Source organism: Corvus brachyrhynchos, unplaced genomic scaffold, assembly GCF_000691975.1.
Source record: "Corvus brachyrhynchos isolate BGI_N302 unplaced genomic scaffold, ASM69197v1 scaffold331, whole genome shotgun sequence".
NCBI lineage: Eukaryota > Metazoa > Chordata > Aves > Passeriformes > Corvidae > Corvus > Corvus brachyrhynchos.
Window position 1 is genome coordinate 4,781,537 of NW_008237229.1, and position 21,172 is coordinate 4,802,708.

The window sequence follows — 21,172 nt, forward strand, 5'->3', positions numbered from 1 at the left end:
GATAGCGCTACACTTTCAAAAATAATATAAGAATATATTACCTGGAAATCTTCTGGAATGCAGACAGCAAAGTAAAGACCCTTATAAAAATGCTTGATTTTTCTCATGAAACAAAGAAAATCCAAAGGTCACAAGGGTTTTGATAATTTTTTTCTTAGCTATGCAAATTATAAGGTGAGTTTTGCCTAGTGTGAAATTCCACAGTTTAGGAAAGGAGGCAAGTGATTTGTGATTGTAGTTCTAGACAAATAACTTCCTCTTACTAGATATTTAAAATATATATTGATTCAATTTAATCTTGTCTTGAAGGAAGAAAGCTTTTGTCTGTTTTCTTTAGACTCAAACATTTTTGAGAGCACTATGATTATTTAATGACTCTTCCTTTGCAAGCAAATCCTAGCCAAGTAATAGGTTTGTCTGTTTATGCTGTAGTAAAAACATATTAAATAGAAGATATTTGAATAACTATTTCTTGTTGATAAAGCACAATTCCAAAACATGAACAGCATCATTAACTCACAGCAGTAAAAAACCTGACTGTTGGAGCTTATTCATATAGTATTATTAATTAAATCTAAATTATTTTATGTCTTTTTTTTTTTTTTTTTAGGAGTGAAATTAGATGATGAATCAAAACATGAATTTAGACTCCATTCAGAAACAAATGGAAGAGATAGAGGTTTTTGGGACCCAACCAACACAACCTGATAAATTAGATAGATGTTGGCAACCAGGTGACCATCTGCATCATTCAAATCTTCCATCTCAAAGTTTCTACCCATACTCCCCTCATTATGCACGTATGCATACAAATTGCAGCAGTGATTGGGAAATTTTTGAAGCAGTAAAAATTCAGGAACTGGAAGAAGTCAAAGCCAGAGCTGCCCAAATGGAGAAGACCATGCGCTGGTGGTCAGACTGCACCGCTAATTGGAGGGAGAAATGGAGCAAAGTTAGAGCAGAAAGAAATAAAGCACGAGAAGAAGCAAGACAATTGAGAATCAAATTAGACAGTGTCATAAAAGAGCTAAGTGTGCTTAAAAAAATAAATCAGGATTTAGTAAGTGAGAAGGAAAACTTAGAAAATGGAACTGCTTGGAAAACAGAATACAGTTGTGCAGAAATATCTTATATTAAAAAAGACCAAAACATGTTAACTTTTCTGGAACCAGAACCTCTGAAAGACCTTAACAAAATCACCAAAATTTCTGGGGCAGAAGACACAAAGAAGGTAAAGAATGGGTTATCTTTTTTCTGGATCATGAAGAAGTGGCAAAGCATGGATGTGTATGTAGAAATAGGATTTTTCAAGCATTTTGACCAAAATTCTGCCTGATCCATTCTGCTAGAAAACCCTTTTATATCCCCCACCCATCTAAATATTCCTAATACAGAAAAATACAGAAAACAATTCATACCCCCTTGCTCTATGACTAGACATTTAAGTAACAGAGACAGACTTTTCTATCCAAAAATTTACAGTGTTGTTTTGATTCTCTCATGTTTTATGGTAACAGATTACCTATCTTATCTGAATTAACCATGTTTTGTATACTTACATTTTTTTTCCCCTCCAAAAAAGCAGATTAGGTTCTTGGCTTCTAAAATAAACTCATTTAATTCTCCCTGAACTTCAAAAACATGGGAAGAGGTGGGGCAAATTCTTTTGCAAATTTGCAAGACATTTTGTTTGATAAGGAGAGCAATTAAGTCATGACATAGAATTAAACAGTAGAGTAGCAGCATTGTTTAAACAGCTCCTAGTTCTATATAAAAGATCCAGTTACATTGATCAAAAATGGAAGTATTTGTTCACCTTTAATTCTGTGCCTCGGAATGCACTGTATAGTCTTCATAGACAGCACCATGTGAAAACTGTATTTGTTGTCTGATAGATGGCAGTCATTGTAGATATAGGTAATTTTTTCATACATTGCAGGAAAATGTTTTTCCCCGCATTGTAAAAGTAGGAAATTTTTTACTTCAATTCAAGGGAAATTGCCAAGATCTTAAATCTGAATGTATTCTGTTTGGAAATTTTACTCTGTAATGCATATTAATGATATTGCATTCCTGTGAAATCTGGAAAAAAAAAATGTAGCGTTAGTAGTGGGAATAAATTTTGCCAAAAGAACCATACCTTCCATATTTAAAGGCAGACAAATGTGCCATTGGAAGGAAATAACACAAAACATACTTTAACTATTTCTCCTTAGTATAAAATATTTTCTACTTGAAAACTGAAACTTTGTATGTGGATGGGAAACGTTCTTATCTTTTCAGTGGTTTCTCATATTTTCCGATGTAAATTTTGGGCATTCCTCTAAAAACTCAAAAGAACAGAGTGATGTGAAAGAGGACTGTTGGTAAACTGCTAAAATAAAATTAGCTTTTAAACAAAATTCCTCAGATGTGGTAAAGCAAATACATTTCTAAAGGAAACTTGTTTATAAGAGACATTCAGTCTTCCTCAAAAATATGTATTTTAGTTTTAACTATTTTTTCATAATTGATATTATTTTTGTTTATGTTTTGTACTCAAAACATGTATCTTCAAAATAGATATCTTTGTTCTTTATGAAAAACTTGTATAAGCCCATCACATCCTTCAACACACTTTGCATAAAAAGTTTAGGACTTCATAATGTAGAGTTTCTCAACACATTATTTGTATGGATAAATTGCATTCCTGGTTTTATTTGTTCCAGGATTCTGTCTTCACCACGGTTATAGCCAACAAAAGATAAATGGAATATATTTCCTTAGTGAAGACACATTAGAAATATTTTGGATACAAAGCTTGTCATATGTCAGGTGTAACATATCACAAAATTACATTGATTCAAATAGTGACCTTTTTTGCACCTTCTACCCATATACAGTCCAACTGTATACGATGCTACCTATTTCCTTTTTTTCTCCTATGTTCCTTAAATGTCTAGAAGAGCCTTGGCCCTGCAGGAACTCTGTTAGACTTTTTCCTTCATTTATGTTTTTCTCAGGTGTCATATTTTTTTTTTCCTCAGGATATAAACAAAGACCAAAGCAATGACAATAAAAAATTCACCCAAAAGTTTCCTGATTTCTTCTCCAATGGACTTCCCAGCACCTATTTGGAGGAACCTAAAACAAGTTTGGGTACTACAGCTAAGACAACAGATAATGATTTAATACATGTATCAGTCCTGAATTTGCATTTGGCTGAGATGAAGAAAATCTTACAGAAGGAAAGAGAGTAAGTGCAAAATATATCCTACTCATGGAATTCTTAGCAAGGAGTTTAAAACAGCTTCTAAAATAGATATGGTGATGTTTGCATGTATAGATCATATGTTCTAAGCTTTATTCATTGCTATTTGCAAGGCTTTAATAAGAATTTATAGAGAGAATTCAGCATAGTGTGTTTATAGTTTTCTTCGCCTTGTCTGTCATTTAAATAAGAGGTGTTCCATACAAATATATACTTATTTGCAATTCGGTATCAATGCAGTGATACCTCAGGTGTGTTATACCCAGTTATTGGAGTGCTTTGTGCATAACAACAAATTTTCATGTACTCTACCAGCAGACTTTGAAAGAGTCCAACTGCAGAATGACAAAGGCTGTTTTTGACTTTGAAATATATGAATCAGCTGAAATATGCTGTTAATCTTAACCTCTTCACTTCTAGAAAAGTCTGGGTTAACAGAGATAGATAACAGAGAGAGTAACACATTTATTGTACACTTATGTAGCATATCAAATTTGTCTCACATAAATACTAAATGTACATTTTGGTGGCCTAAAAGAGTCTTATATTGTATAAATGGTCAATATTGAGAAAGATTGAATCTCACCAGAAAGGTTTTTCAAGGAAACCTGCGGCATGTGATGTATGATGATGTAGTAGCAGACTTTAGGTATTATGCACCTGTAACTTCAAAATCAGTTGAAGTTAATTAGAAAAATAAAAGGAAGAAAATTCCCTGTCTATTGAAAATATATTCAACACTTTCGGTTCAGAGAGTCTGTAATGGTAAACTGTGTTGAAGTATTTACTTCAGTCAGTTTATTTCACACTTCCTGCCTGTCAGTTTAGTTCATAATTGTCCTGTAGATAGTACAAGTCTGAGGCAAAAAATCCTTTCAATTCCTAACTAATATTTAATGTGTTTTGTTGTCTGGATTAGATAGCTGTAAAAGACATGCAGTAATTCTCTAGTTGAATCACACAGCAGAAGATGACCATGCTCTCTCTCCTTAAAAAGTATTTAGTTTTTCTGTGGAAGAAAACATATATGTGAGTTAGGAGACTGATGCCTCACATATCCATTTTCCTGGGGTTGAAATGTTTAGGGGCCTAGGTACTTCATCTTTCAACAGCAATCACAGTATACATGCATATATAATAATTTTATTTTAGAAAATGGGTAGTTTTTCAACTCATTTTTAGTCACTTCTCAGGCAAAAACTTTAATAGGTTTTGGTTGTTCACATGCCTCTCTAACCAATTTGTAGCTGTATTTCAGAGAGACAGATTTTGCCATTTATGCCTAGACATATACTGACTGTGGTATAAGGCAATAAACTTACTGGCACACGGTAAGAATTGGGGCACATCTATGACATGCAATGTGTGACAATGCCAACCTCAGGCAGCAAATGCTCACAGAGCAGTGATTTCCACATAACAGCAGGGATTGGTGTAACAACTCCCTCTCCAGGAGGGCAATATTTCCTGCATGCAGAGATGTTACATAAGCAGAATATATGCAACTTCTAAGCATGAAGCAACTATATTTGGCAATAGACACAGCAAATAGCTAGGAATAATATTACTAGGATAGGTATTATCATAGTCACCAGTTTCTTGAGATAGCTGATGAATCTTTGTTGGGCAGGCTGTCATCTGCTAGCTCAGAAAGGGTTGGCCTCCACGCCTCAGTGGAACTGGCTGATTTTGCCAAATTTCCATCTTCAGATTTATAGTTTTCCCTCTTAGGTTTTATTCTTGCTCATGTCAGTATTTTTGCTCCTGGATTCTGGAGCTGCTTGTAATAACTATCTCAACAATCTCACCCCTGTTTGCATTTTTACTTCCCTTATCTCGTGTGGCTCTAGCTTAAGTACTTTCTCACAGCTTCTTCCTCACAACTTAGCAATTTTCTCAGTGAACTTGAGCCAAGGACACACAGCTGTGCTGCATCAAAAGCAAACACATCATAGACAGCTTGAACCCAAAGGCCAAAGGTTACTTTGGCAGTCAGTATGATCTTATTCATACAGCAGAGGACTTCTCAGCAGTTTTCTGGTTTGCACGCAGCACTCTGAACTCTGACTGCATTTTTACTGGAGTCAAGTAAGCTTATGCAAATCCAGTGTTTGGACTTGCCCCTGACTAAGTTACCAAACAGTAACCTACTTAGTTTCCTTACTAATGTCTCCATAAGATGTTTTGCTTCTTCACCCTGAGAGGATTTCTGCTTATTGCATGCTGCTTAGAGCTATCTTCAGTAATGTTGACATAGCCTCATGCACACAGATCAGGCTTTGCAAAGAGCGAAAAGAAAAAAGGTCTAAAAAAAAATAGAAAAAGAGATGAAAATTTTTGTTTTGACTTTCAAAAAATATCAGGTTTGGGTTTGCAATGTAAAATCACACACCAACATCCTCTACTAGGTACTAATGGCTCATATCAATTACACATTTGAGGTCCCATTGACATGAATAGAAATGACAAACCTTATGAGTTGCTCAGCATTTTACATAATCATTTGCTTAAAATAGCTGTCTTTTGTCATCTTTTGGCTCAGTGTTCTCATCTAAATTTCTTCTAGTTTTAAGGTTGTAATTTGTTCTGTTTTGAACTTTAAAGTGTTTATTTCGTCTAAAACCAAAAGCCCACAAACTAGCCCACTGCTAGTTGATAATATCAAAGAGGAGCTGCTTAAGGCTGGCTGGGCAGACATAGACAACAGATACAGAAGGCTCTGCTGAACAACAAGAAATCCTTTTTTTTTTTTTTTCTGTGAGGATCACTGAACACTGGCACCAGTTTCCCAGAAAGGTTGCTGGGTCTGTATCCTTGGAGACAATCAAAAGCCATCTGGAGATGGTCCTGAGCAACCAGTTCTAGGCAACCCTGTTTCAGCAGGCGGTTTGCACCAGATGACCTCTAGAGGTCCCTGTCAACCTCAACCATTCTGTGTAATTATGCGATTTAATTAGATAATGAGTTAAAATGTCTCATTACGAGATCCACTAAAAATACTCAGAACTTGATTCTTTTACTTAGTAATAAGCTGCTACATTCTTTCTCCCACTCTTTGTTTTCTTTAAATAGTAAACTTTATGTAATCAGGATCATCTCATTTTATAGTATCAGAGGGACCTTGTCTGTAGGAACCCAGAGTGCCAAGAATATTTCTCTGCCTGTGTTTAAGGGTTCTTACCCCCCTGAACATCACTGTTTTAACCTCAAACCTTGGAAAAAATTACCAACAGTCAGACAACAACTAGAAAATACAGTGGTATGAATTAGGTGCTAGACTACTATGTAAGATTGTCACAGGGTGAAAAATTTAGAGGTTTTGGGCTTCTCTTTGTAGTAAAGAGATAAGAATAAAAAATACCAAAATGGAGGATTGTTGTTGTTCTCTAGACATTCTTCTCCTTCTTCTACTACTCCATATTCTGCAGTAAAAGTAGTTTGGAATGATTGGATAGAAAATTCCGCAGTTCCTAGTCGTGTTACTGAATAATTGGTAAGAAAGTGAAGATAATGTACATTTTTAGTAACTATTGGTTAAAATATCTTTAAAAGGCTGTGTAAATCTTGATAGAGAGGCCACACTCCTGCTTTTCTGTGCTCTATGCTGTACCTGGGTCATGCTAGTGGCTCTGTTCCTCTGATAAGACTTAATAAACAACTATCTGGAAGCATTGAAACTCAAGGAAAAGTCCCGGTTTATCTTTGAAACTCCTTGCAAGGACTTACAGCAAATTCTCTCCCATCTGGAGGGACTTGATTTACGGCACGGTTCAGTGTCACTTGTCTCATTTAAGAAGTACTGTAACATAAAATAAAACTACTGTCTTCTAAATAAGCACTACATACTGACCATTCCTCTTTTACTTTTCAGATTAGACCATTTCTGAGGACTTTCACTGCATTCAGTACAGTCAATAGGCTATTTTTCAAAGTATTAGAATGTCATCTTTCAGACTTTCACTTTCTACTGTATTAAATGTCCCACTTAACAATTCTCTTAGTTATCCAATGAAGTCATGATATCATTCCAATGAGATATCCCATTACTTTAGAAGAAAAACTGTTGAGTTGAAATGCATGAAATAAATCTTTCTCCACTTTGCTTTGTAAGTAATGATGTTTATTCTATTACTGTAATGTTATGGGAGCTCTAGGTGTTTGCTAAGATAAGCTGTGCTATATGCTAAATCTAGGCAGAAAAAGGAGATCCCTGATTCAAAAGCACTAGGTTTAGTTATAAAAGAAGGGAGAAGAAGATATTTCACTAAAGTGGATTGCTTCATTAATGTAGCTGACATTGCTTCCCGGACCTGAGCCAGTCCAGTCAGTGGGAACTCTTGCTATCTCTGTGCAAGCCTGAAGTCTGCTGCATAGAAATGCCCCAGACAAATTCCATCAATACACTTTGATTAGTGTATTTAGATGAATTTTTAAATCAAATACCCTCAAAATATAGTTCTAGTAAGCCTGGCAATAACATCTGTTATAAAAGGTTGAAAAATTCCATTGGCCTCCATTAGAATAGAAGATAACTACAGTGGCACAAAATAGTTTCTTTAATTGACAGTATTAGAATTTTCTTGTCAACTGTTTCATATTTTTCTTATTTTACAGGCATAGTACTTCTGAACTAAATAATACATTTTCCTAAAGTTCTTCTCACATTTTCTTCCAGGAGCAATTATTTTTTGAAACATGAAATATACATATTTTAATAATGTTTTTAACATTTAACACCAGTCATCTTTGGTTTCTGTACTGTCTTTATAGAGTATATTTTCCCCTGCCTATGTTTGTTTAATCTTCTGTTTATACCAAATACAAATGATGTAATACCTTTTCTTCGAGGATCTTCACTAACTTGTGATAAATTAGGTGACCTGAACCACTAACTGAAGTCAACTTTTCTTCAGTTTATCCCCAAATTTTATTTCATTTAAAGTTTTAATTCTGTACTACTGGATTTTTGTTTTCTCTTTAGTGATTATTTTTGGTAAATCTTTTGGAATAATTATGCAATGATATTAGAGGTTTTTAATAAAGTCAAGATATACCTTTGACAAAGGCAGCAAAATATAACTCAAGCTATGAGAAGGAAATTCAAAGTAATTTGTCATCTGTCAGCTTCAAAATTGTGCAATGATAAATTTTCATACTTTTTCAGAATGAATGTATTTCTGGAGAAAGAAATGGAAAAGATGGAAAATGAGTTATTTCTTTGGAAATGGAAATATGAAGAACTGAGACAAACCAAGCTGGAAAGCCTGAAACAGGTAAGTTAGCAGTACACAGTTATCACACAGAGTAAGAACGAAAATTTAGACCTCTGATTTCCTGTCTTGTAACTAAGAGTAAAACTGTGACCAGGGTTTATGAATGTGATAAACCCACCAGTTATCAGCTATTATTCTGTGTAGCCTGATGGGAGGGACCTGATGAGGGTGTGTGGAGAAGCCAAGCCCTGGATGCTGCCATGGCAGCACTGGCACTGGGGAGCTGTGGGAGTGGCACTGGGGTGGCTCCACAGGCTTCCAGAAAAGGACTGGCCAGAGGGGGGGCAGGTTCTGGTGTCCCATCCCCATGTGTGGTGAGGCTGGTTGCTCTGATGTACAGCAATCTGTGATCAGGGTCCAGTGGGGCTTGTGTTCAGGGAGAAGGGGCCCATGTGGGACAAAGGGTTGTTCGGGCAAGCCCTGCCACACTAAAGATCCTGGGGTGTTACCAAGTGGGCATGGTGGGGGTATCAACCTAGCAAGATCCCAGAGGTGGCAAGGACCCCCTGATATCTAGGCTGTGGCCAAGAAAGGCAACTCCTGGTTTAAGGAGAGCCACTGGTTCAGGTGCACCTGGCAGGCCCAGCACATGTCCTGTGTCTGTGGGGAATCATGGCTTGTCCAGCAGTTTGCCTGTGGGAGGGGGCTGGGAAGATGCTGATGGAAGCACAAGACAGAGCAGCAGCTGTAGCAGCACAGCCTGGAACACGGCCCTCGCCACCAGCTGGGAGTGCTGCTGCTGGCACAGCAGAGACCTCAGCTTTGAGCTGCTGAGGGAGGGTGCAGGTGCCCAGACCTTGGGCTGCAGGCAGTGCCTGATACCTTCCTGTGAGGCTGGAGCAATAGGACAGAGTGTCTCTGCCTGCAAGACGAGTAGAGATTGGCTGAAAAAATGTGTTGTCCCCATTGACCTGGATGAGGAAGTAAGGCTGGGCAGGATCAGAGAAGGCAAAGAGAAGATTAACAGGATCTGCACAGGGATCCAGAGGTAAGAAAGTCTGAACCACATGGGAGGGGCAGCCAGAGACTCTGAGTTCATAGTGAATAGAGTCCCACAGTAGGAAGGCTGGAAAGATATGTTCTCCAGCAACTGGAGGATGGCTCTTTTTCCAGATCTGCAGTTCAAAAGGTTCAAAGACCTGGTCGTGAAGTAAGAGAAGAAAGCCATGACTTGAGAGGCATCAGAGCCAGCTTTAACCCAAACCATGCATTAACATCAGGAGGAAGCAGTGAGTGGCAGTAGTAGGAGGCTTGTCCTGTGGGGATAGAAATCCCTGTGTTCCTCACTTGCTTTTTTGAGGGTAGCTTGCTGTGGGCCAGGATCTAGAACATTGCAGAGAGATTGCCAAGGCCTACTACACTACTACTCATCCCCATGGACACCAGCTAGGGACATGTTTGGAATGATCACATAGCTCTGGGGTTGAGACCACGGGGACCTGGGTCTTGTCCCCTTGATCCTACCAGCTGGGTAATGAGGAGAGCTTTGAACTAAGAAAGGAGGCAATGAGAGATTACAGACCACAGTGAAATAAAGTGGTGGTCAGCTGGAAAGCTCAGGGCACAGGTTGATAGGAGCAAGAAAGAGTTCAGGAATGATTAAAAAATGTAAAGGGACACCATCTCGAGTGTTGGTAAAGAAATGCACACATCCTGGGAAACAAGCAGGGAGAATTAGAGCTCTATGTGGTTACAGAACTACAGTATTGGAAAAATTCAAATACCATGCCAAGTTCATGCAACTGGTTCACTGTGAATGACTTCCAGAAACATGAGCAAGGAAGGGCTGAGGGGATGGAAGTTGCCTCAGATCTTTTGAGGTCTCCAGCAGGATGGGGGGTAATCAAACTTGTAACTCAGGATCAGAGGAGAGGCCAATAAGCGTGTCATTGTGGTAGGAATTTGTTACAGATCACATGATAAGGAAACAAAGTGTTTAAAGAACGCAGATCTCTGAGTTGTAAACCCCTGTTCTCGTGGGTGACTGTACAGCTGCTAGGAAGGTATAACGGCTGATGCAATCAAAGAGATTTCAGTGGGGTTTCAGGAATAAATTCTTGCTGAAGATATTCAAAGGGCCAACAAGTGGTAATGCATAGCTGGATCTGCTTTTGACTAATATGAAGGAAACTAGTTGGGGATGTGATGATGAATAATTTCCTCATCTGTGGTAACTTTGATATAGCAGTGTTGTTAGTCCTGAAAGAAGGAGGACAAACAGCAGAGTACAGACCCTGAACCTAAGGAGAGCAGGATATTGGCTCAGTCAAGGTACTGCTGGGAAGGATCACATGGGAGGCAACTCTGACAGGTAAACAAAGGAGTCAAACAAAGCTGTCAGGCCTTGGAGTACAACCAAGGTTTGTCCTAATACTCAGAAGAACAGGTAGATGTGTCAGAAGACCGATTTAGCACAGCAGGGCACTCTTGGTGGCGTTCTGATGCCAGAAAGCAATGTGGTTTTACACAGAAGATCAGCCTTCAAAGAGTAATTTAAGAACATGGCCCAATTATGTAGGATTTGTGTTAGGAAATAAATGTTCATTTCAATCTGAGTTCATGAGTAGACGAGTAACAAATATTTCTGCTGCAGTTTACAGGTTTTAGCTTTCAGGACAATGGATTGAGGATCTCCTTGATCCAACAAAACTCAAAATGTGTGTCTATACAACTAAACAGAGATAGAGAATTAAAAATGTCCTATGAATTTAACATCTCAGATTTGGAATAATGGAGGGAATTTAATTAATTTTCTTTCATGTTCTGGAAAAGATTGCAAGCAGTCTATTAAATCTCAAGTTCTAGTTGATAGGTGATGCATATGTAAATGGAATTTCCTTCGTAGATGAACATACACAGCAACAAATTAACATCTATCTCTCATATTTGAGTTCCTTCAGATTTTAGTTCTTTATTTTCTGCTTGCTCGTTAAGTAGGATTTTATCTTGTTGTACTTGTGCTAAACAGAGGAAGTCTAGATTTAGTTAATAGTTTTGCTTCAGAAATGCAACCTTTATGAAATGCTTTATGGCCCTGTCATCAGGAATAGAACAACAGGAAGTAAAAATTTGCTGAGAATTCATTGGAAATTGGTAGATAACAATATTTATGCATGTGCATGCCTACATATATGTGTTGCTGCTTTTTTCTTGGGAAGGTGCTCAATTGCTTTAATTGCTAACAGGAGGTGATATTTTGAGCATTCTGTTCATCTTATGAGATTTATGGCATAAATCTCATTTTTAAATTACAGAAAAACACCGATCTGGATGAATCTGACTAATGCGAATGAAATTATTTGTATTAGTGGGGGTTTTTTTATAAGTGGAAACTCTCCCTCTACTGAAATAAACCCAACCTTGTATGTTGACAACACGTATGTGAATATCACTCACTATATATTACTGTTGAGAAGTGGATGATGGAACACCGAAAAGATTTTTGACGGTGAAAAATTTGAAAGTGAAATAAAGGAAAGCACAGACGTACTAGGCTAAGCATGGAATCTGATTCTTATAGACACTTGCAATATTAAATCACAAAGGAATTTCTAGATTAACAGCAGATCAATCATTACATCTAGATTATTTTCATGTCCTTGACTAAATTAATCTGATATTTCCTTTGGTAGATTGCCTAGCAGTCTAGCACTGTGAATATGAAAAAATTGCTGGGTTTGCAAGAGACAGAGCCACTGCAAATTAAACCATTTTTAGGAATGGGTAGCTCTTCTAGCCTTTTGGAAGTTGGAGAGATTTTGTGGAATGTTAGAAACTTCACAGCTGCCAAGACTTGATTATTAGTGCTCCCAGTAACTAACTACTTCACTTACTTTCATTAAAAGACGAGTATTTACTCACCTTGGAACAAACTAAATATGGAGAGCCTTGCTGATCATAATTTTTAAAAACTATCCATTCTGGATCAATTTGGAAGTTGTGAATAAGTTTTCAATGTATTGATTTAATTATAAAAAGTAGTAAAGTGACAATTTATGATCATAGTAAGCATGAGCATTATAGGCAGCTTTGTGTGACACTAGCATTGATCTCATCCTGTTTGGGGTCATAAATTAGACCATTTTAACAGATACAACAGAAAGTTGCATTTGGTGTTGTAATTGACAATTTACTCTTATAAGGATTCGTCTCCCATTAAAAATTACTTTGTTATTTTAAAATATGTAAAATACTTTGTTATTTTAAAATCAGAAAAGCAATTACTCAGTATAAAATTACACTTATTATTGTGTTTGCATGAGAATCCACAGAAAGGCAAAGATTGTCTGTAAGACTATAGAGTAAATGAAGGGTGTTGACATTAGATATAATTGGGTTTAAAGTAAACTTTGTTGGAAAAACTAGGAATCTTTCAGTTCCCTGAAGAACACTAAAATTTCACATCCATAACATTGCTTGTTGAGTGCCCCCAGAAATGGGGTATCCAATTTTGTCAGATACAGTTTAGTTTACAGATCAATTAACCAACAGTCTGAGAAACACAAAAAGTTTCTGAGTTTGATTAGCTAGGTCTTTGGACTCTGGAAGACTGAGCAAATCCTTGGTGTGTTGTCCTGATGTTTGTAAAGACAGAATTGGAGTAAGCAAGTCTGTTGAAGTTTTAGGTTTTAGAATGATCATTTTATCTTATGTGCAATAAAACATTCTTGTTTATACTCATTGCAAATCTTCCTCAAAATTTTATGCCCATCTTTATAATTCCTGAAGGATGTGCTTTTCTGATCATTTAAGAGTTAAATAAGATGGAATATTTACAAAACAATTTTACATTATACAGAAAAGAGTGGAAAAATGCATGTACTACCGTATTCCACTGGTGTGCACTGTAGACTTACAAATGCCACTATAGGCAGTGACTTCTGTGTTGTTTAAAAAATTTTCAGCTAGCTGAAGTACAGAATGTGCTCCTACTCAAAATTATCTAGTGTTTTGGTAGTTAATGAGGGAAATTCCTATCCAAGTTTGTGGGATATGAGGCAAAAATTACACTAATTGGTACTTAAATCTTTTTTGGAACATCAGTGATAAAAAAATATATACCTAGATAAAAAGGAAAACAGGCTAAATGAGCATTTTTTGTTTTTGGCAGAGACATTTCTGTTCTTCCTTTTTTTTTTTTTTTTTTAGAATTGAAGGTAAGTCATCAGCTATTGATTTTGCACTAGAGCCAAAAAAAAAAATCTTTAAACATCTTTTAAAACAAGCGTTTTCTGTTCTCTCTCTCAGTATATAGTTGTTTTACACTATATTACAGCAGTCTATTTATTGTTACTTAGGAACATTACTTTCTTTAAGAGATTGTGAATGGTTCCCTACCTGTTGTTTCCCAGGTGAAGGAAGCTCCACTGATGTGAGTGAGGCTTCTGGATAAATCGTCTTCTATCACTGTAAATGTTTAAATGCTCTTTAAAATGGAATGGCCTATTTGGGGGCTCAGGTTGTTAACAGGTCTTGTTAAAGACTCTGTTTGATTTCTACCTTCTCCAGAAATCTGTATTCTGAAATTACCTTATAGTGTGAAGGTGCTACTGAGCTGTTTACCTGAAATTGCTTTTTTCATTCACTTAGTACATATATGAAATGGAAAAAGTGATACTCTTATAATCTTACGGAAATTTAGATACAGATAGATAGTAAAATCATTTATTCTGTCCCACACTTTTCACCTGACTCAAAAAATGCCTTCTGATTGTCCCCTGAATCCTGCAGAAAGAATAATAATTATCAGATTGAAACCAGTAGCCTGAATGACTATACTGGCTACTGTGAATTTCTCTGTTTAGTTTCTCACCTAAGATGACCAGAAATGTTGAGTACTTTGCATGGCTATCATAGGAACAAAATTATGTACATAAAATTAATTTTATGGTGCTTTTATACACTAGAGAATAGCCACTAGTCTGTTTTAGCATGCTAAAAGAGTTTTTATAAAGTTTGATATCAGAAGCCTCAAGGCTGAGATTTAAACTATCATTAGGCAATTTTCTGTAAACAACATCTGAATTATTTGAGAATGCAAATGACTTTATAGAATAGAATCTTGGTGCAGGTAATTTTCTTGTAATAAAATCTCATTATTTTTAGACTAGATCTAGAATTTGGAGTGTTCCTTATTGGTCTCAATGCTTCATTTGTTTGAGAGGCTGGTGCAATTTTCAGACTGAGTGAAATGATATGAAAATGATGCTACACATCTAACTCATGGTTTGATTAAAGTTCTCTAAAAATTACTTTCGATATACACTTTTTTTCCTGTGTAAATTACAATAACAGGTGGTTAGAGAGTAAGGAAAGAATTCTTTATTGTTTCTTAAGCAGCAATTCTTGCAAAGAGTTAACTATTCTTTCCACTATTTTCATAAATCAGATCCCCGTTCATATTTAGTTTTATCTCTGGAAGTAACGTACTTAATGTTCTTAGTGTCCAACTTAAAGTATAATTTGTCACGCTGCATAATATTAAGGTTCCACTTGATGTTTATTTTCCCACAAATCTAATTTGGAAAGTGCAGGAAAAGTCTACAGTTTCATTGACTTTTTTGCCCTTAATGGCTTCTGACAAGATATTTAAACTCTATTGAGCCATACTTGCCAATATTTTCTCTGTCTTCTTTACATATTTTGTAATGAAAACACCAAGCAAGACCAGGATTATTTTTGGGGCTTTTTTTAATTTAAGGACAACTGAAAGATGAAAAGTTTTTTCTGTGAGAAGTATGTTTAGAAGAAACATATGTTTCTGAATATATCTCTGCACACAGATTCTTTGTGAAAGGAATATGAAGCCAAAATGGCAATATTTGAGGAGGTTTGTTTAGCCTGTTGTTCTGCCACTGAACAGAAAGTATAACTTGGTGATGAAATGAAGAAGATGAGGAAGGAATGTGCAGATGCACACACTTATAGATATGTGTGTATGTATGTGTGTATTTGTGTACATGAAGGGATCTTGGTCCTAGGGATGAGTCAAGGTGTTCCCGCCCAGGGCAGGGGGTTGGATCTAGATGGTCTCCAAGGTTCCTTCCAATTCAGGCCATTCTATGATTCTATAATTGCATCTTTAATGAAAAGAAATTTACATAGTTCAGATTGAAAAGCCCAAAAATATGACAAAGTTGCTTCTTAATAATGTATTAGTGTGGTCCGTTGACCATATGGTTTTCCATCAGAAATTAATTCTTTGCAGTGTATAGTTTAAAAAAAAAAAAGGCTTTTTAATATCTAATTTTTAATATATGTTTAAATGTCCTGAATTTACCTCTCAGTATTATATTTTAGCACTCATTTAGTTGTTAAAGTAAATATTCTCCTTGTATGCTTACTTGTTATTCATCCGCATGAAATCAACTTGGGCTGAAATTACCTGAAAAAAGTAACAAACCACTGAAGAATTAAATGTAACAACAGGTAGAATGTAAAAAATTGAATTTAATGTCCGACATTAAAGATATTGAATTAAAGATACAAGCATTTTCCTCTTAATGATGTAGTTCTTTTTTTCTATCCTTACCTGGATAAGGACAGCAATGTGTCACTTAAAAATTAACAATCTAATCTGGGGGGAGGTTTGATTGGAAAATAGCCTTAGTTCATTTTCTTCCATTGTTTTTGAAACAAAACTTACCCTGCTTACATCAGTGAAGTACTGCATATTTCTTCAAGTGACAGAATGAATGATACCTTGAAGTCAATGAGAAATCTGCTGATGTCAATGAACTTTGGATCAGTTCCTACACTGTGTAGTAACAGGTGATTAAGAATTGTAACAGAAGATTCTTCAGGGACATTTGTAATTTCAGAATACTGGTGTGATGTGCTGTTGTGGGTATGGCTCAGATGAAACAGAAGATGTGCCATGTAAACTGTACTGAAAACAGTAGAACCATTGCTACAGGCACTTGCCACCAGACCACTGCTCTGTAGAAATTATCTTATGTAATTGCTTATCTAGAACAAGTGACTAAAGCTGTATATTTCAGGTTCTTACTCTGAAAGGAGAGCTGTATGGAGAAATGTTCTATACTATATTTACGTGAAGTCTAAGCAAGACAACACTTAAATGTCTTTGAATAAAGTCATCTCCTCTATTTCTTGAATCCTGTTGAACTTACAGTTCTGAAGAGAAAACAAGCTGAAATACTGGTTTAATCTGTCCCCTTTAGCATAGGCTTTTAATGTTTCATTTTAAAGCTCACTGCATCAGAACATGGCAACTTTTGGAATCTGGCGTATTATACTGCAATTTATCTGCACTTTAAGTAACATTGGTATAATAGTCTGGTATAATATTATTGGTATAATAGTCTGGTACTCAGCAAAGAACCTTGATGCCATCTTGATTTTCCTGAATATTTCATCTTATGTCAAATCAGACTTGCAAATTTTAATTAAAACTGATGGTATGGATTGCTTTTCCTACACGAAAGTTATGATTACAAATTCTAGTGTGATTTCAGACTATTTAGTATTCTAGTAATCTGACTTATTTATTTGTAGAGACCTACAGTTACAGGAAACATCCTATTCCCAGCATCCCTTGACTATTAATCTGAAAAGTCAACAGTCATGTGTAAGATAAGTGAACTTGTGTAGTCCCCAAGTTAAATGTAGAGACTTTGACTGTTGCTGTCATTTTGATGTATTTTTGTTATGATTCATCGGCAGTTATATTAAAAAGTGTACTGTAAACTAAGCTTAGTTACAATTTTATTTTCCAATCTATCAACTAGGATTCTTGTTATATCTTTAATATTATTGATTTAATAATTTATCAATTGGGTTGAACAGTTTTCTGATCTGAATACCCATACAGTCTAGGAAATTCTTGAGACTGAGGACAATTTGAACTTGTTTTGAGTGTTTCCCAATCATGCTGGCCACTATTGATTTTTCTGTTTCCTTACAGTTCCTTATCTAGCTATACATTTGTCTCAAGTCAACAATAAAAAGTGAGGATGGAAAGTTGGCCTAGAAATTGGCTGTAAATAAAAGAGTTACTGACCTTCTGTACAGCAAATCAAACTTCAAAAATAAATAAATAAATAAATAAATGTCTATATTACCCACTGCACTATTTACTTTTTTTTTTCCAGATGATTTTCTGCATGTCTTAATTCATCTTCTTATGACAAATCTCCGTATTTTTTGAGGAAGGGTTATCATCTTCTTTTTACAGTACTTATTAGAATGGCTTATGGCATATTCTAGTTCCTAAATTAATTACTAATAATAACTACCTAAACATACAGCAGTAGATAACTATTTGAAATAAAGGGAGGCAAGCTGTTATAGTCTGGATTGCAATTGAATTTGTATGCTGTTTACCTGTAAAAATACCAAATATAAAAATCATCTTCTGTAAATGATATATAAGTTGTTATTGCTCTGAAAATTAAGAATAAAAATTTAATCAGTCTGGTCATTTCTTTCCATAGAATAGAAGCTCATTTTTGCTTCCAGTAAAGTCTGTACATGAATTTCCACTCATAGTCATACAAACTGACAAATCTGTTTTTTATCTTGCTATTAAAAAAAGGTTTTGCATTAGTCAGTCTCAGCTCTCTCAGGGCTTAGTCTGTGTTCTTTGTTTTGGGAAGAAGCTTGTTGTATTAGTTTTGAGTAGGAAAAACAACCACAAAGACACATAACACATGGTCCCCTCCCCCTGATACGAACACTAGTAACAGAAGTAAGCTAAATGCAGATCATAAAAACTCTTAAGCTGGGCAACTTCAGTCTTGCAACAATACTTGGATGAAAAGGGAATGAAGCAGAGTTTAATAAGAAGTTTCAGGTGTCCTCAAAAAAAAAAAAAAAAAAGATTCTCAGCAGGGGCATATTCTACCTTCCTTTGAAACATAAACCAAACTGTCTGGAATTGAACTTCTCAACACACAGTGAGCAGTCTTTTGTCTTCCCACCCCCCACCCACTAAAGCTAAGATGTCAGTGAGGAAAATTAAGGGATGAAAGCTCATGCTTTGCTTCAGATTTTTTTGCTTAAGGATGCCCAAAATCAGCTGCCCTTTGAGATTTCAAATTACATTAGGAAAAAGATCTACTGTAATCCCTATGCCTAAAACAATCTTTGCCATTTACTTTGGATTTTTAACACAGTTTGTTTATTCTATTACCACTGTCACCCCTGCTGTGTTCTGTCATAATCCAATCAACTGCAAGAAAAGCATGCTACTATTTGTAAAGCAAACAAATAAAACCCTTCAGTGTATATGTCAAGAGCTCAAGTTTTTCCTTGCTTGTTAGTGAAACATAAATACTAAAGTGTGATTTTTTTTATTTTTTATTTTTTTAAATTGACGTGGGCTACAGTTATTAGATCAGTTAATTGTTAGTTAGTATGGGAATTTTTATTTGTTTATTCCCTGGATTAAAAATTTGACCTCTCCATGCATAGTAGCAACAGGAAATAATAATTTTTTAGTACATTGGAATTCTCACTGTCCACATGAGTGATGGCTTGTCAAGCTTTGAGACTTTTGGTTGACACGTGTCCCTTATAAATTTCAAGCGGTATTCTCCAAGGGATTAGCTGAAATGTGAATTATTTCCTTGACCAAGATTAGAGAGCATTTTAAATTCACCTAAACCACTGTATAATGTTCATTTAGACTAATCTTGGTTAGAACTCTAATTACTATGTTCATCTCTAGTCAAAAAAAGAAAAGTAGTTTGATAATTTAGTCATGTTAATCCCATTTTAAATATCACTTCCATTTAGGAATATAGCAAATGTGCATCTTGTACATGCCATTTTTATATAAGGTCATGATTATCTAAGCACCAATATTTTGCTAAACACAAAAACAGCAACAACAACAAGAAGATAATTTGAAGAGCCTGCAGTAAAAGGGATGCTGCAAAAAGATGCCCAGTGCATTCGAATGAGTTTAGATTCAGTCTCTGTTTCTAATTATGGGAAGTACAGAAACTACTTGAACCTGACTGGTTTTGTCATTATTAAAAAAATAGCCTTCAAGTCAAAGGCTACTTAAAGGTTGCCTAATATTAAAGTTATGAGTAAATAGTACTTGAATTATGTTGAAACAAATGCTTCAACTTTTGTTTCTGCAGTCAGAAATTACACTGAAAGCCACTTTGTTCAGATTTGTACAGGAAAGAATTAAAAGTATTTGACTTATGGGCAATTTCCAGGAACTGGCAAAACTTTTGGAAGTGGTTAGTATGAAGAAGTCTAGAATGGAACCCAGATAGAAAGGTGTTATTGGATAGTCTGAAAGACCATAGCAAAAGGGGACATTTAGTAAATCTGTAGAGTCAAGTTACTGCAGTGAGCTAGTGAAGCATCTTTTTTGGTGCAGCTGAGTAAGTGGTGTAGTTGTTCGTACATTTTATACCATGAGCATTACTTTTGAAATATGGCAAGCCATGAAAGTGGGAGGGTAATATAGCTGAACAATTGCTAGAATGAGAAATACAGAGCAGGAGAAGTTGTGAGTGATGCTGACAGAAATTCTGGAGGTGAGGTACTTTGCCCCAGACAGAGACAAAAGTTTGTGTTACAGTTGAGCAAAAGAGAATGCTTAGAGGTGCTGTTGGAGTGGAACTAGAATTGAGGCGGTCCAGGGAAGGTTAGGACAGCCAAGTGGTCTGTACTCTGAGGGTCTTTGTAGTGTGAGCCAGAGGTGAGAGTCTTAGTCCCAGCCAGAGATGGAAAAGAAAGTCCTTCTACTGTTGCCCACATTATAACATAAGTATAAGGTCTGCATGAAATCATCTATGAGTTGGGTATATATAAAATGCGAGAATACGTGTATTTGTTTCTAAACAACAGTAAAGGTTTTAAAGGAAGAATGACTTGATGGACCATTTAGTATTGGTAATTTAATTGTAATTAAGTTTGGTTTTTTTCAGTAAATAAATAGCTCTCACTTATCCTGTTCATCTTATGGGGGAAGAGAGGAAAATTTCAGAGATATTCTGGAAAATTCCCAGTGTCTTGATGGATAGGTTATTTGTAACTGAGAGATCTTCTTAAATCAGCTATAGGAAAAAAAAGAGCTAATTATTATGGTAAATTTGTCAAAATGTAGGAGGAGCAGATTAAAGATTTCATATCTTTTTTTCCTAATTTAGAAACCTAGTTTTTCATTTTTCCTGTGGGGGCATTTATTCTGTCTAAGATGCAACAAACGAGATTCTGGTGGTGAAGAGGCAGTTACTTCAATGGTTCCTGACGTGGCAGCAGCAGATACCCACAGGTACCTCACAGGGTTCCCATGAGTCCCTCAATGATCTCTGAGAGAATGCCTGGTGTTATGATCCAGTTTAAACCCAGAAAAGCAAAGCAAGCTAAGTCTGTGCATAAACGAGAAAGAAGGTTCAAAATATTCCCAGAAATGAGATTAAAACCAAATGAGGTTAGATGTTGATGCCAAAAATTTGATGTATTTTATTTAATAATAAAAGAGGCAAAGAGAAGGAAAGAGAAAAGAAAGAGAGAAAGAAATAGAAGTGTGCGTGGGGGGTGGGGGAACAGGGAGAGGTGACAGGGGTTAGGTGGAAGCACATCACCCATCTGAGGGTCCCAACGATGTCTCATTGCTCCCCTCCGTCTGGTCTGCTGGTGGTGAGGGTCCCCTGTCGCTGCT

The 21,172-nt window shown here is 36.0% G+C and overlaps 1 protein-coding gene across 3 annotated transcripts in view; it reads left to right on the plus strand.

Annotated features, from left to right (window-relative positions):
- The window catches only part of CCDC102B (coiled-coil domain containing 102B), a 157,420-nt gene that overhangs the window by 20,332 nt on the left and 115,916 nt on the right, over positions 1 to 21,172 (plus strand). For all 3 annotated transcript variants that reach the window (XM_017729489.1, XM_017729490.1, XM_017729488.1), the window contains 3 exons: positions 611 to 1,231; positions 3,027 to 3,235; positions 8,415 to 8,523. In XM_017729489.1, coding sequence (XP_017584978.1) covers positions 623 to 1,231; positions 3,027 to 3,235; positions 8,415 to 8,523 — 927 coding nt within the window. In that variant the 5' untranslated portion in view covers positions 611 to 622. The remainder of the gene's footprint in view (positions 1 to 610; positions 1,232 to 3,026; positions 3,236 to 8,414; positions 8,524 to 21,172) is intronic.